The 13320-nt window shown below is 42.7% G+C and overlaps 3 protein-coding genes across 6 annotated transcripts in view; 2 read left to right on the top strand and 1 right to left on the bottom strand.

Annotated features, from left to right (window-relative positions):
* Window positions 1-5277, top strand: part of ASPSCR1 (ASPSCR1 tether for SLC2A4, UBX domain containing) — a 121918-nt gene extending 116641 nt beyond the window's left edge. Inside the window, exon 16 of the mRNA XM_077328041.1 lies at window positions 2557-5277. Coding sequence (XP_077184156.1) covers window positions 2557-2650 — 94 coding nt within the window. The 3' untranslated portion in view covers window positions 2651-5277. The remainder of the gene's footprint in view (window positions 1-2556) is intronic.
* CENPX (centromere protein X) lies at window positions 646-9497 on the bottom strand. The gene is made up of 5 exons (XM_077328051.1): window positions 9384-9497; window positions 3070-3121; window positions 2832-2885; window positions 1524-1612; window positions 646-1336 (listed from the first exon to the last, which is right to left on the bottom strand). The coding sequence occupies exons 1-5, from the start codon at window positions 9495-9497 to the stop codon at window positions 1322-1324; spliced, it is 324 nt and encodes a 107-aa protein (XP_077184166.1). The 3' UTR covers window positions 646-1321.
* The window catches only part of LRRC45 (leucine rich repeat containing 45), a 22769-nt gene continuing 18933 nt past the window's right edge, over window positions 9485-13320 (top strand). Inside the window, exons 1-2 of one of the 4 annotated variants that reach the window (XM_077328031.1) lie at window positions 9485-9608; window positions 11787-12104. In XM_077328031.1, coding sequence (XP_077184146.1) covers window positions 11867-12104 — 238 coding nt within the window. In that variant the 5' untranslated portion in view covers window positions 9485-9608; window positions 11787-11866. Of the gene's footprint in view, window positions 9609-11511; window positions 12105-13320 lie in introns of those variants that run through there. The other 3 variants (XM_077328032.1, XM_077328030.1, XM_077328029.1) reach the window with 3 other exon arrangements.

Here is a 13320-nt window from a genome sequence, read left to right as displayed (position 1 = left end):
GTGAATTTCCTGCATTCCGCAGGGGGTCAAACTAGATGACCCCCAAGGTCCCTTCCAACTCTGATTCTATGACTGGCTCAGCAGGAGACTTCCTGCTTTTGAGTGCACTTCCACCCTGCTTACCATCAGAACAGAAGATTGACTGTAGCCAACAGCTAGCTAAAGAATTAGGTGTCTATCTCTCTCTATGCATAGTTTTTCACTTCATAAATAAAACCTATTCTTTAAGCTACTGGTGCTCTGCTCTCTCTGCATATTCAAACTCTTCCGACATTATGTACTGACAAGCTCATATCAACCACTATGGGAGGTTTTGTTGCTTTCCTGGATTTGATGCGACATGCGGTAGTGTGACGGGCAGCTGCTTCTCCCTCACTGGGCCTCGGCTTTATTTCTCAGTGGAACCAGACGCCCTGCCCTCCATGTGTAAGGTTTACTATTTCACAGCTTCTACCCCCCCCCCACTCCCCTGCTGATTGAGAGGCTGGGCCTAGCGTGATGTGGGATCCTCACACATGCTGTTTGTTATTCTGCCCCTTTTTGAAAGTTTTTTTTTCATCCTACAAAGAGGAGGTGGGGAGAGGCCAAACAACTCTTTGAAGCTACTTGACTTTCTATGATTAATTGCAACAAGAAGCCTGCACAAGGGAGGGAGACCATTTTTGATTTATTGAAGTTTCTTTGTGAGAACAAATTTATAGCAGAGGGAAGCAGCTTCTGAGAGGAATATCAAATGGTTAAAAGGTTCCAAGCACTCTTTGATGTCATGGCCCCAGTGGAATGCTGGAAAGGATTGAGGGACAGGCACTGTTTATTTATAAAATAAAGATCAGGTACCTGCTGTTGGCATAGACCTGGGGCTAGCTCTAGCTTAAGACCTCAGCCAGCAGAGAGGCCTGAAGTTGGCCTTTAAATGCCTGCTGAGGTGATGAGAGCCCACGGTGTCGGGAAGTCTTCCAGGCATACGTGCTCTTTCCACCCACCCCTACAGAATGGCACCTGTTTTTCCCATTGGAAAAGAAAGTCGACTCTGGCTGGCTGTGAATGGGGAGTGCCAGGATGGGCCAGGTGCCTTCTGCTCCAGGCCTTCTCTTGTGAAAAGACAGAGACAGACACTGTCATGCACCACTCTAAAATTCCAGGGCACCCAGGAAAAAGATGGGGAGAGAGGAACTTTTAAAGACAGAACAGCTGCCAATAACATATCACTTGCAAGAGATTCCATATAAAAACAAAGAAAAAAAGTCTATGATCAACTTCATCCAGAATCCAGGAGACATTTCTGTGTGAAAGAGAATGCTTGCTTTGCACTGTTCACTCTTCAGAAATCCAGAAGCTGTGGAAATGAAGTAGGGGTTTTAGTTCAACAAGGCACTTGGGTAATACATTTTTCTTGACTTCCAGTTGCCCAGTAAGGATATTACTAACCAACCAAACATCCCCCAGGAAAAAAGAGGGATTAAGATGGCTTTGCCCACATCCTTATCCTGTTAATTGAGGAATGTGAATTGTGCTTGACATACCAGCTGGGGCAGCACTTTTTCCACGTGCTCCACATCCACCTTAGTCAGGTCCTCTGCCTGAGCCTGGCGTGCTCCTCGTGCTGCAGCCTCTGCATGACAGAGACAGATAAGAAATGAAACTGGTAGTGGACAGGAATGGCCTTTAGCAAACTCTGATGACTTTTGCCTAACAGGAAAGGCAGTTATTTTCACAGAGATTTTTATTTGCCTGCTGGGGAGAAAAAAGTCTGCAATTCAAAATATTAATATTGGAGTTTCATCTTGGTAATAACTGCTAGATTCTCACCATTCTATCTACCAGGAAGATAATACCATACTAAGTACAATGCCTCTTTATATAGTGCAGTTCTAAACAGATCCTTCTAAGTCAAATTAAGTGAATAACCTTAGCAGGTGTAACTCTGCTTGGCATTGCACTGGTATCCACTAACATTAGCAGGCCCTGAGACTTCAAAGTGGGTGTATGTAACATCTGATCCTTTTAGAGCCGTGGTTCTCAACCTTCCTAATGCCGTAACCCTTTAACTGTAGTTCCTCATGTTGTGGTGACCCCCAACCATAGCATTATGCAAGTGTTCTTTCAGAGAAATTAAACCAAAACTGACCAATTGCATGAAGATCCAATGTTCATGATTGTGTATAAACTGGGTTTTTTTCTGGGGTTTCTCAGTTCAGTTCTGCCTCTTGTCCCACCATGCCAATCTTGCTCTTTTCCGCTGCTCCAGACAGACGAATGCGCTATCCCTATCTACCCCGCAAGGCTGTTGTGTAGATGGTGCTCTTCCCCCCCCCCCCCGGCCAAGCTGATTGCCCTGCTGCAACCTTTGTGAAAGGGTCGTTCGACCCCCCCCAAAGGGGTCCCAACCCCCAGGTTGAAAATCACTGTTTTAGAATCTGCTAAAAATATAATTAAAAACTGACTGTGTTTAATTCAATTTGTACAAATTCTACAGCAAGAAAAAAGCATCAGAATATAAAGGTAGCACAAACATTTTATTACTGATATGATTTAAATCTAATGTTCTTTTTGTAGGGACTGGGATGGGAATGTATATGAAAGCCAAAGGACACATGGCAAAAGAACAGAAGGGAAGAATAGTTTTGGAAAACTTGGAAGCTCTGACTAGTTCTCTCTGATTTCAGCATTCAGCATTCATGGCTTTTTAGATGACTTTGAAGGTTACAAAATATAAAAGAAAAATCCTACAGACCAAGTTTTGCACTAAACTTCAAGCTCCTATGAACTGCAGATCACCCATCTAACAAAGGCTGCTCCACGGAACAAATTATGTTCTCCTGACAACTTACCTCGAACAAACACCTTGAGCAGTTCTGCTACCAGCGACAGAGCATCATCATTGACTGGAAGAGGAAAACAGAGTCACCAGGAGACAGGCCCCAGCACAATGGTCTGCCCCACCTGAAAAGGCATCAGGCAGCTACCCCAGATCTTGATACTGCAGAGCATGATCTCTCTGCTCAGAAGTTTGGCAAGACTTCTAGCAGGAATTGGCCTCTTTATTGAGACAGAAGGGAAAGTAATTACCTTGTGTTTTGTCATCTTTGAAGTAGTGCTGGAGCAGCTTGTTCACAGTCTCCTGCACAGAAAGGGAACCAAGTCAAGGGCTGTTAATGGAGAAAAAGTGAATCTCCTCGTCCTTCCATTTTGAGGAGATATAAAATAGGAAAGGCAATCTCTTTCATGAGATTCACTTCTGCTGGTGTAGGAGTGCACCAAAAGAAATGGACCCAATAAAACATTGCCTTAGACATTTTGCATCTCATTCACTAGGAGTGAGAAAGCAACGAAAACAACTCATGCCAGTCAGCCTTCCATCCCCACAAAGAGAACCGCATAGCTGCTCTGGCTCTCCCCATCCCTTGTTTTTCTGTTGCTGAGAAGGGAACACTTGTGAATCAGCAGTACATCCTCATGTCCACCAACTGTCTTCTGTGCTGAAAGCCATGGTGAGAAATTCCAGGGGGGTAACCACCTTAGTCAGATGCAGAGTTGTGGGGCACCTTGAAAACTAGCAGATATATTCAGATGTAATATTTCGTGAGACAGTGCTCCCCCACCCCAATCTCTTCTTGTAGTTTGTATTTTTCTGTGTGTTGACACAGAGAATTGCCAACTGATAGCACTTCATGCATCTAGAAAAGTGGGTTCGGGCTTACAAAAGCTCTTTAATGTTCTGGGGTTTTCTTTTTTTTTAACCCCTTGTTATAATAATGGACCGGAACCAAAATATTTGCAAAAAAAAAGCACACATTAGTTCGCATCCTGACTAAAATTGACACCCTTCAATCAATTATATCCAGTTTCTCATTTCTCAGGAAGGCAATGCCTATTTCCTTATGAAGCTATCAGACTACTATGGTCACCTTCTGAAGCCCTTGCTGCAGGTACTCTGCTTTCTGAGACTGGGCAGGTAGCAACCCAGAAAAGAACCCACCAAAAGAACCCCCAGAGAGACTTGCCTGTTCCTTCTGTTACCATCATCCACCCATCTGTAAAAACATTTTTGTTTTACCTAAAGTTCCCTCAGTGAACCTTCCTTACTGCCATAAGTTTTAATTGTTATTTTTATGTTTTTGTATATAGATTTTGGCTGGTTAAATGATGTGATTTTGCTTAGTTGTAATGGTTTTTAAGGTGTTTTTATTATCTATTTTTAATTCATTAGCTGCTTTGGTGGCCCTGACACCAGCAAAAAGAGATAAAACTTGTAAATAAAAAAATAAAAATTAATTCCTAGTGATGCTGATAATAGCTGCTTAGTAGAGAAGAGGATCCATGAAATGTGGCGTAGAAAATCTAGCATGAGTTTTGTAGATGTAGAAAATAAAATGTTACATACCTGAAAGAAGAAAAACACATTTTCAAAAGTGAAAGATTGGAAGAGAAAAACAGTATCAAATTAACAATCTAACAGTTGGCCAAAGAAGGCAGGATGTACATTGTGCACTGTATAAATAATGGTCAGTATACTACCATTCCATTCAATGAAATCTGATGCCTTCCTCAATTCTTAAGGAAACTTCCTCCAATCTTATTGGGTCTTCCTCTGGAAAAAGAACCACTATTGAAGATTCCTTAAGTTAGAAGAAGAGTTGGTTCTTATATGCCACTATTCCCTACCCAAAGGAGTTTCAAAGTGGCTTACATTCACCTTCCCTTCCCTCTCCCCATAATAGACACCCTGTGAGGTGGGTGAGGCTGAGAGAGCCCTGATATCACTGCTCGGTCAGAACAGCTTTATCAGTGCTGTAGCCAGCCCAAAGTCACCCAGCTGGCTGCATGTGGGGGGGATGGGGAATCAAACCCAGCTCGCCAGATTAGAAGTCTACACTCCTATCCACTACACTAAGCTGGCTCTCTCAAGTTAGATGAAGGGTTCAGAGTTTGCTGAGTGGAACGGTAGGATCCAGGCTCATTCATTTCAAAGGAAAACACAACTTTGTGTTGCATTACCATAAATGCTATATGCAATACAAAAGCAAGAACAACATCACTAGGACTCATCAGGCTTCAGCTAGTGTTTTGTTGTAGTTAAGAGTATCAAGGTAGTATCTGGAAGATCCAGGTTTGAATCTCCACTTATGCCATGGAAGTTCACTGGGTGACACTGGGGCAGTCACACTCTCGCAACCTAACCTACTTCACAGGGTTGTTGTGAAGATAAAATTAGAGAACATTGATGTAAGCCCCTTTGGAGTGAAAGGCAAAGTATAAATGAATTAAAAAATACAGCTGGAATATATGACTCAGTGTTATTCTCCCTACTTTAAGCAGGATTCTTATCATTTATCAGCAAATGAGATTATTAAGAGTAAAAGAGATAACTGAAGGTTTCAGAGCAGATGGCAAAAGAACAGCTGAAGGAAATGAGCCCTTTTAGCTTAGGAGAGACACAAGGGCAGCTATAAGATATCTAAGGGAAGAGTGATCTAAAAACAACCTACAACACGTTCCAAGTTCTAGCAAAACAGGCTGATAGGACAAGCTTTCTAAGAACATCTACCTAATAGAACCAGTGAATCTGGGGAGTCTTTTAAAAAGTGATTTGTGTAAAGCAAGTTCTGCTTCTGGAAGCAGTTGAACTGGATGGCCTGAAAGATCCTTTCCAACTTAATTAAACCATACTTTCAATGTCATAAACCATTGTTTGCCTCCCAACAGGTGTCTTGTCCAGATGGAAATTATTAGCTTGAGTAGGTCAACTGGGCTAACAGAATCAGAAGGTATCATCTGCATGGGTCTTGACAGCACTGTACATAAATAGCTGTAATCAGGATGGTTGGTGGGCAGCAAAGAGAAAAAAGGTTTTCCCTGGAAGATCTCTAGTTGGACTAAGATAATAGGATTATTTTATTTAAAAGATGTCAACAGGCAATTTGAGGCCAACCCAGAACAGAGTTAAATGCTTGCCTTTGAAATCAGTGGGTTTAGGAGACATGCCTTATTCCACACAAGATTAGGCTTATCTTGAAATGTATTCCCCTGTGATTCAAAAAAATGCAGCTTTTAAAATACATTCTTAATGCAGGAAGGCAATTCTGTGGCTTTGATCTTGTCTACTTGCTGGAAAAAGGTAAATACAAGATTTATTAGGCACTAGCGCTACCTGCTGCATATTTCTAGAAGTGCTCCGAAGAATGTTGCTAATTTGGCATTTCCCTTGAGGGGTTTGTTGCTGAAGAGTTCAAAGTTCAGTTGGAAAAAAAAATCTGTGCTTCGCTTGTTTTATGTGAATTTTATTTGAGCAAGATAGGCACATGAGCCATTTAAAAATAGGTCAGCCTTGCTGGAAGTCCAGCCTCATATTTTCTATAGTGGCCAGCCTGATGCTTCTGGGAAACTAAAAAGCAAGACAAGAAGTCAACAAATATCCTGTTGTATCTGGAGTCCTGATAGCTCTGAACCTGAAAGTTTTAGCAAGGTATTCCATTGGCTTTTAAATTGCTCAAGCTACAGACCATTCTCACACCTTGTGGTAATAAATGCTATGAATTAATTAGATACTATTCTTTTTATCTTTCCTGAAAAAAATTAAAAATGCCTTCCTTCTGCATCCTCCCCCCCCCCCCCCCTAGGATTCTCTCCCCCATTCTTTCAGTAAAAACAATTAAGCATTTCAGGGCACACTAAAAGAAAATACCCTTGTGAAATATTTTCTTTTGGAATAAGTGAAATGCTTTTTATGACAGATTTTATTCAGTCATAGAATTGAAAGGGATCTCCAGGGTCAAGTAGTCCAACAGTGCAGGAACACAACTACCCCAAGTGCTAAGAGGTGTAAATGATGTAGCATTTATCATCTATGCTCCCTCTTCCTACCTCTCTGTTAGATGCTAGTTTGGTTAGGAGGTTGAATACCTCTGTTTTTTGTGGTTTTGTCTTATCGTATGGTTTTATATCCAGAGGGTTTTAATGGGGTTTATAGGGTTTTATGTGGACTAATTGTAACCCACCACGAGCCAGTTCCAGGAGTGCCCAGTAATAAGTCTAATAAATAAATAAAATACCTGCCCACCCACAGAGACCCTAATTTCATGCCCCAGTGATCCTCCCACCAAAATTTTCTATAATCCAGCCTGGCCTGGAGGCAATTCACCTACCATCACATAGTGGCAATCAGCAATTCCCTGGGTATGCAAGAGACAGACACTGACACATCCCTTCCCTCGTCACACACTCACAATCTGCCTGTTCATTAAAATCTGCATTTCTGTCAAGTGACTATTGAACCTCTGCTTAAAAAACTTCCAAAGAAGGACAACCCACCATCTCCCAAGGAAACCTGTTCCACTGAGGAACCGTTCTAACTGTCAAGAACTTCTTCCAGAAGTTTAGCAGAAAATCTTTTTGAATTAAATTTAACCCACTGGTTCTGGTCCGATCCTCTGGGGCAACGAAAAACAACTCTGCTCCATATTCTATATGGCAGCCCTTCAAGTATTTGAAGATGATTGTCATATCACCTCTTAGTCATCTTCTTTCTAGGCTAAATGGACCAAGCTCCTTCACCCTCTCTTCGTGCATCTTCAAACCCCTCATCATTTTCATTGTCCTCCTCTGGACACACTCCAGTTTGTCTACATCTTTCTTCAATCTGGGTATTGATGATATTCCAGCCCAAACTTCCGTACCAGTTGGGCAAGAGGGCGCACAAAGATATTAAATAGGATTGGAGAGAGGACCGGTCCTTGCAGGTCTCTGCATGAAAGTTGTTCGCTGCTTGATCATCTCTCTCCTATTGCTACCCTCTGCCTGCGATCCCGGAGAAAGGAGATCTACCACTGAAGGACTGTCCCCCTTATTCCAGCATTGGCCAGGCACGTTGATATTTGAAGCATATATTTATCTAAATGTAAATTGGCCAAAAGTTAATGTATGAGGATAATACACTACCCAATATTACAGTTATTTTAATGTTAACTAGTTTAATGCACTCAGGCTAGCTGGTTGCATGTGGGGGAATGCGAAATCAAACCTGGCTTGCCAGATTAGAAGTCCACACTCCTAACCACTACACCAAGTCCACACTCCTAACCACTACACTCTTTTTTAGGAAAGCCTTCCGGCATTTTATTGCAGCCTTGACTTAGCCTTGTTGGTATGTCCTACTTGTTTCTACTTTTCCTAATCTGTTTTGTACATTCATCAGAGCAGCTATTATCATTGCTGAGCTCTCCTGAGGAGATTTCACTTTTCTGATACTTCTTTTTCACTAATACCCTCCCTTTAAAATACCATTTTTTAAAATTAAGTGTTGACATGGACAGCAGTGCGTACACCTTCCTACTTACACATATGCTGAATTTAACAACAACCTAGTTCCATATCAGCTCTGTAGTATTTACATATCAGGCTGGATCCGGGCCACCGGTCAAAGATTTCAATGAGCTTAAACTAGAGTCCCATGACCAACTGTTCCACAGCCCAATCATCTACCAGAATGACAGCATTGATCTTTCCATGCGAACCAGAGGATACGTTTAACTAGTCAGTGTGAGAATAGTTGAAATAATGAAATTAACTACAAGTTCATGGCAATTACCAGCGTCCAAATTTCCATGCCAAACTAAAAATCTCCAATTGTAAGATGGTTTGTATTAGATAGGCAATGCTGGCAATTTATGAATCTTGACAGGATGAATGGAAGAGCCCCCAAAGCAGGGGGTTAGGCTGAGGGATCCTAACAATTCAGCTCTCTTTTTCAGGTTTTATTGGGACCCCTTGATTGCTACTCCACAGCCCCACAAGGAACCGCTCTTCTATCCCAGTTTCTAAATACTTTCATCCCTTGCTGGGACAGGGGGAGGCAAAGCTCCTTCTCCATGTTCTTCTTCTGCAACGCATCTAGTAAGCGAATTTTAGCGCGCAAAAAGGTTTGCTGGGATTTTAGCTGGCGGCCTTTAAGGTGCTAATGGGTTCCTGCTTGATTTTGCTGCCGCAGACTAGCAGAGTTATCCAACTGGAATTCTGTCCTCCCCTCAGCTGACTTGTACCTGACGAAGGGGACGCTGACTCTCGAAAGCTCCTACCCCGAAAACCTCGTCGGTCTCGAATATCGCCCTCACAACCCACTTACGTCCACCGTCATAACACGTTCAGGCCGCAGTAAAAGTGGTGCGACAGGGTGAGGCAGCAGGGACTTCATGGGACTGAATTAGCCCCCCCCCCATATATATAACCGGATAAACCCAATGAAATCCCTTCTTTCCAGCACATTGTGTCCATTGCCTGCTAGGACCAACATTCTCCCAAAGGTTTTAGGTTGACTGAAGCGGGTCACCCCCTGAGCTGCTATAACCCCCACATCCCGCCCTCACAGCTCCCACCGGGCCGCCGACCTTTTTGAAGCCGCAGCTACTTCCTTCCCGCTTCTCCATTTCACAGAGGCTCCGCCCCCTGTCCGCCTTCGAATCCCCGAGGAACTCGGGAGCCAAAGCTGCGCCGCGGTGCATGCTGGAAACTGTAGTCTTGTTAAATCGAAGCCGCTCACCGTCTCCGTCTATTTCCGGTCGCGGATAAGGATATCCTCGCCAGGTGCTATGGGAATTGTTGTCCTTTTTCTGGTGTGCATTGTCTTAAGAAGTATTCTGGTTCGGTCAATAATTGGGGGTCTGGGGAGGCTGGTCAGAAGGCTAAAAGTATGCAGTCAGTGCTGATGTAAAGCGAGAATGTGCAGGCGATGGTATTTCTCACTTAGCACGGGTCCGCTTGTTAACAGCATTTCCCTGTTCCTCTAATGACGTGAAGATCCTACTAAGTCTTATCACGCTTCTTTAGAAGCCTCAGTGATTTCAATTGAAATATTAGGATCGGGATGCGGCTGTTTTTAATTGGTCCTAATTCATGATCGTGCTTAATTTTTCTCCATTTAAAGCTGATATATTTTAATACTACTAGGACCTTCTTCTAAAAAAATGCACCTAACTGTCCAGTCCTATGTTTGTTTGCTCAGAAATAAGTGTAATGTTTCTTACTCAAGTATAAACATGCATTGGATTGTAGTGGAAGGTTACAGGCCTAAAACTACTTTGTACTTTGGAGTCAACTGTTAGTCACCGTGAATTCAGTGGAACTTTCTTCTACCATCAAGCTCCTAAAGCACATTTTTGTGGAAGTGAGAAAACTTCACACAAATATTGGAACTTTTCTGCACACTGACTCATGTATGTGTACCAGGCTGGTTTTAAGGGCAGATAAACCAGGCTACAGCCTGGAAGACCAGAATGAGTGTGGGCAATGAATTTAGGGGGTGGTCCTTTAGGGCCTACTCTCCATTCAGCTAGAGAAACAATAGCACCAGCAATTCATGAGGCCAATGCTGCATTATTTAAATTAATATTCTTATTTATAATTAACAGGAAAAGTACAAGTTCCCATTCAACAAGCAGTGTACCACTGAGTGATTGTGGTATAATTGTAAAAGTAATTATGTGCCATACATTAATGTATTTTACTTACTTATATATGTTATGAAGAAATATAGATTTATAGACCTTTGTGTGCAAATTGATTATCTTGCATAACAAGGATAAATAATGGACTGAAGTAATGAAACAAACTACAGATGAAAAAGAGATTCAAAAGTTAAACAAATAGATGAGAGGTTGTATCAGTCCTCCAGGATGTCATTTTAATTTTGGGATGGCCTTGTATGCATGTGTTTCACTTTGCCCCTTCAGCTGATGACTTGTCACTCTTTAAGTATCTTGTTCTAGTCCTTGAAATAGCTCCTCAGTGGCCACAAAAGCTGTGTGACTGCAGAACAAACATAGTTCAGCATCTTAAAGCTAAAGGTATCCCCTGTGCATCAGGTCATGTCTGACCCTTGGGGTGACGCCCTCTAGCGTTTTCATGGCAGACTCAATATGGGGTGGTTTGCCAGTGCCTTCCCCAGTCATTACCATTTTACCTCCCAGCAAGCTGGGTACTCATTTTACCGACCTTGGAAGGATGGAAGGCTGAGTCAACCTTGAGCCGGCTGCTGGGATCAAACTCCCAGCCTCATGGGCAGAGCTTCAGACAGCATGTCACTGCCTTAAGTGTGCCACAAGAGGCTTGTTACAATGCCACAAAACAGCTAATCTCTTGTTATGCTGCCAGATCAAGGAGCAGAACATCATGGTCCTGTAGGAACACAAAGAAAATATATCCATGGCATTCCACAGTTTTAACACTGCTGATCTGGCAACTCTTAAATCACTTTCTTGTCCTATTTTTAGAAATAGATTACCTGAAACTGGATCAGTTTCTTATTGGAGAGATAAATCCATAGTATATTATGCATCTATATACATCTGGAAGAGTTCCAGTTCCTTACAATGAAATACGTTCAACATACCTATATATAGAACATACATTCCATGTAAAAGGCTGAATAAAGAAATGTGTGAGAGGTCAAATGCTCTCTGTACTACAGCTCCCAGCATGCATTACTTTTGTTGTAATAGGGTTTGGGCGGGGAAGAGTTTAACTACAACTCCCATCATACACTGTTTTTCCTTAGTTACATAGACTGCAGTTGGCAGTTGAAAGGTGAGGCTGTATTTCTAGCAATGTTCAGTTGCTGTTTGGAAATAGGTCTCGTTGATGTTCCGGTGTTCCTGCAAGGGTGAAGTTGGGGAAACAGTCATTTATCATGCCCTTATTTGAGGTTTAGAATCTTTAAGTGAAAATGAGAGAGAGAGGGGGGGTGTTAGTGTTGTGTGCCAGGAGAATAACCTCTAACAATTGCTGTCTACCAGGCCACACCCCCCCTTTTCCTGACCAGAGCTATCTTAGGCCCTCATCTGCAACGGGGGGGCAGGGGGCAGGAGTAAGACCGATGCCTGCTGCAGAGATGGATGACTTCCGACGGTCCTACATTAGGCTGTGCAAAGAGAGTGGAGCTGAGCCACAGGAGAGCGTCCTGCAGCACTTCCAAGAAGCAACAGGGAAAAGCCGCATGGATTTTGCCACACACAGCCTTTCTGTGGACACGTGTGGAGCCCTGGGCAAGCTCCTGCAAGATGAGCTCCAATTCACAGAGATTGTGCTGAGTGACTGCATGCTGAGTGAAGAAGGTGGGGCTTTTTTTTTTTTTTTTTGCAAGGGGATCCTTGGTTTTTGAAGTCTGTGACCATATGTTCCCCAGCTTTACTTCCTCAATTTAACTTCCCTTGGTCATCATGCTTAGTATACATAAATAGTTTGCCTGTAAAGTTACACAGTTTTACTCAATTGAGCAAATAACCATAAAATATATATTTTAGAAATAAAAGTATTATCCATCGTGGTTAAAAGTGTTTCCTAACATTCCCTTGGACTAGCTCTATATCAGGCACAGTTCTTCATTGTGAGATATCAAAGGGATTTGTGAAGCAGGAATACTGATAAATCTTATTTTTTAAAAAATTTGTTCATTTAGAAGAAGAAGAATTGGTTCTTATATGCCACTTTTCACTACTTGAAGGAGTCTCAAAGCGGCTTACAATCCCTTTTCCCACAACAGACAGCCTGTGAGGTAGGTGAGGCTGAGAGAGCCCTGATATTACTGCTGGGTCAGAACAGCTTTATCAGACCTGTGGTGAGCCCAAAGTCATCCAGCTGGCTGCATGTGGGGGAGCACAGAATCAAATCTGGCTCACCAGGTTAGAAGCCTACACTCCTAACCACTACACCAAGCTGGCTCCACTTTTCTCCTCATGGGGACCAAAAGCAATTTACATCCTTTATCTCTCCTCCCTTTTATCCTCACAACAACCTAGTGAGGTAGGCTAGGCCAAGTCTGTGTGACTGGCCCAAGGTAACTCAGTGAGCTTCTGTGGTATAATGTGGGTTTGAACCTCGGGTCTCCCAGATTCTAGTCTGACACTGTAACAAACTGTTGTGGAACAGAGGTAGAATCATAGAGTATGAAGGGACCTCCAGGGTCATCTAGCCCAACCCCCTGCAGAATGCAGGAAATAGTCACAAGAGCCAAACACCTACACAATTCCTTCTGCCAACCAATTACAATCTGCCTAAGTTCACAGAGGAAGAAGAATCCTTAGCCCCAGTATCGTGGCATAGGCCAACATTATTCCCACATTGCAGATGGGGAGTCAGGATGTGAAGTGTTTGTGACTGAAAAGAGACTTGAACCTCAGCTCCTCAGATTGCAACTCATTATTTTGTTTTACAAGCATTTTGGGTAAAGGCTGTAGGAGTAGATGGAAGATAGTCTGTTCATAGACCAAGAACAATTAGCTTCTTGTTCTGACACCAGCAACAGAATTTTGTAAGGCAAAGGCCTGATTT

Source organism: Paroedura picta, chromosome 3 (assembly GCF_049243985.1).
Source record: "Paroedura picta isolate Pp20150507F chromosome 3, Ppicta_v3.0, whole genome shotgun sequence".
Classification (NCBI taxonomy): domain Eukaryota; kingdom Metazoa; phylum Chordata; class Lepidosauria; order Squamata; family Gekkonidae; genus Paroedura; species Paroedura picta.
This window is presented reverse-complemented; position numbering and strand designations above follow the sequence as displayed.

Bases quoted from the DNA above. Each gene is read 5' to 3' on its own strand.
- CENPX (XM_077328051.1), bottom strand. From the start codon at position 9,497: ATGCACCGCGGCGCAGCTTTGGCTCCCGAGTTCCTCGGGGATTCGAAG. The intron at 2,886-3,069 runs GTAATTACTTTC...TTCCTCTTCCAG, and splicing joins CAAAGATGACAAAACACAAG to TCAATGATGATGCTCTGTCG. The intron at 1,613-2,831 runs GTAAGTTGTCAG...TCTGTCATGCAG, and splicing joins GCTCAAGGTGTTTGTTCGAG to AGGCTGCAGCACGAGGAGCA.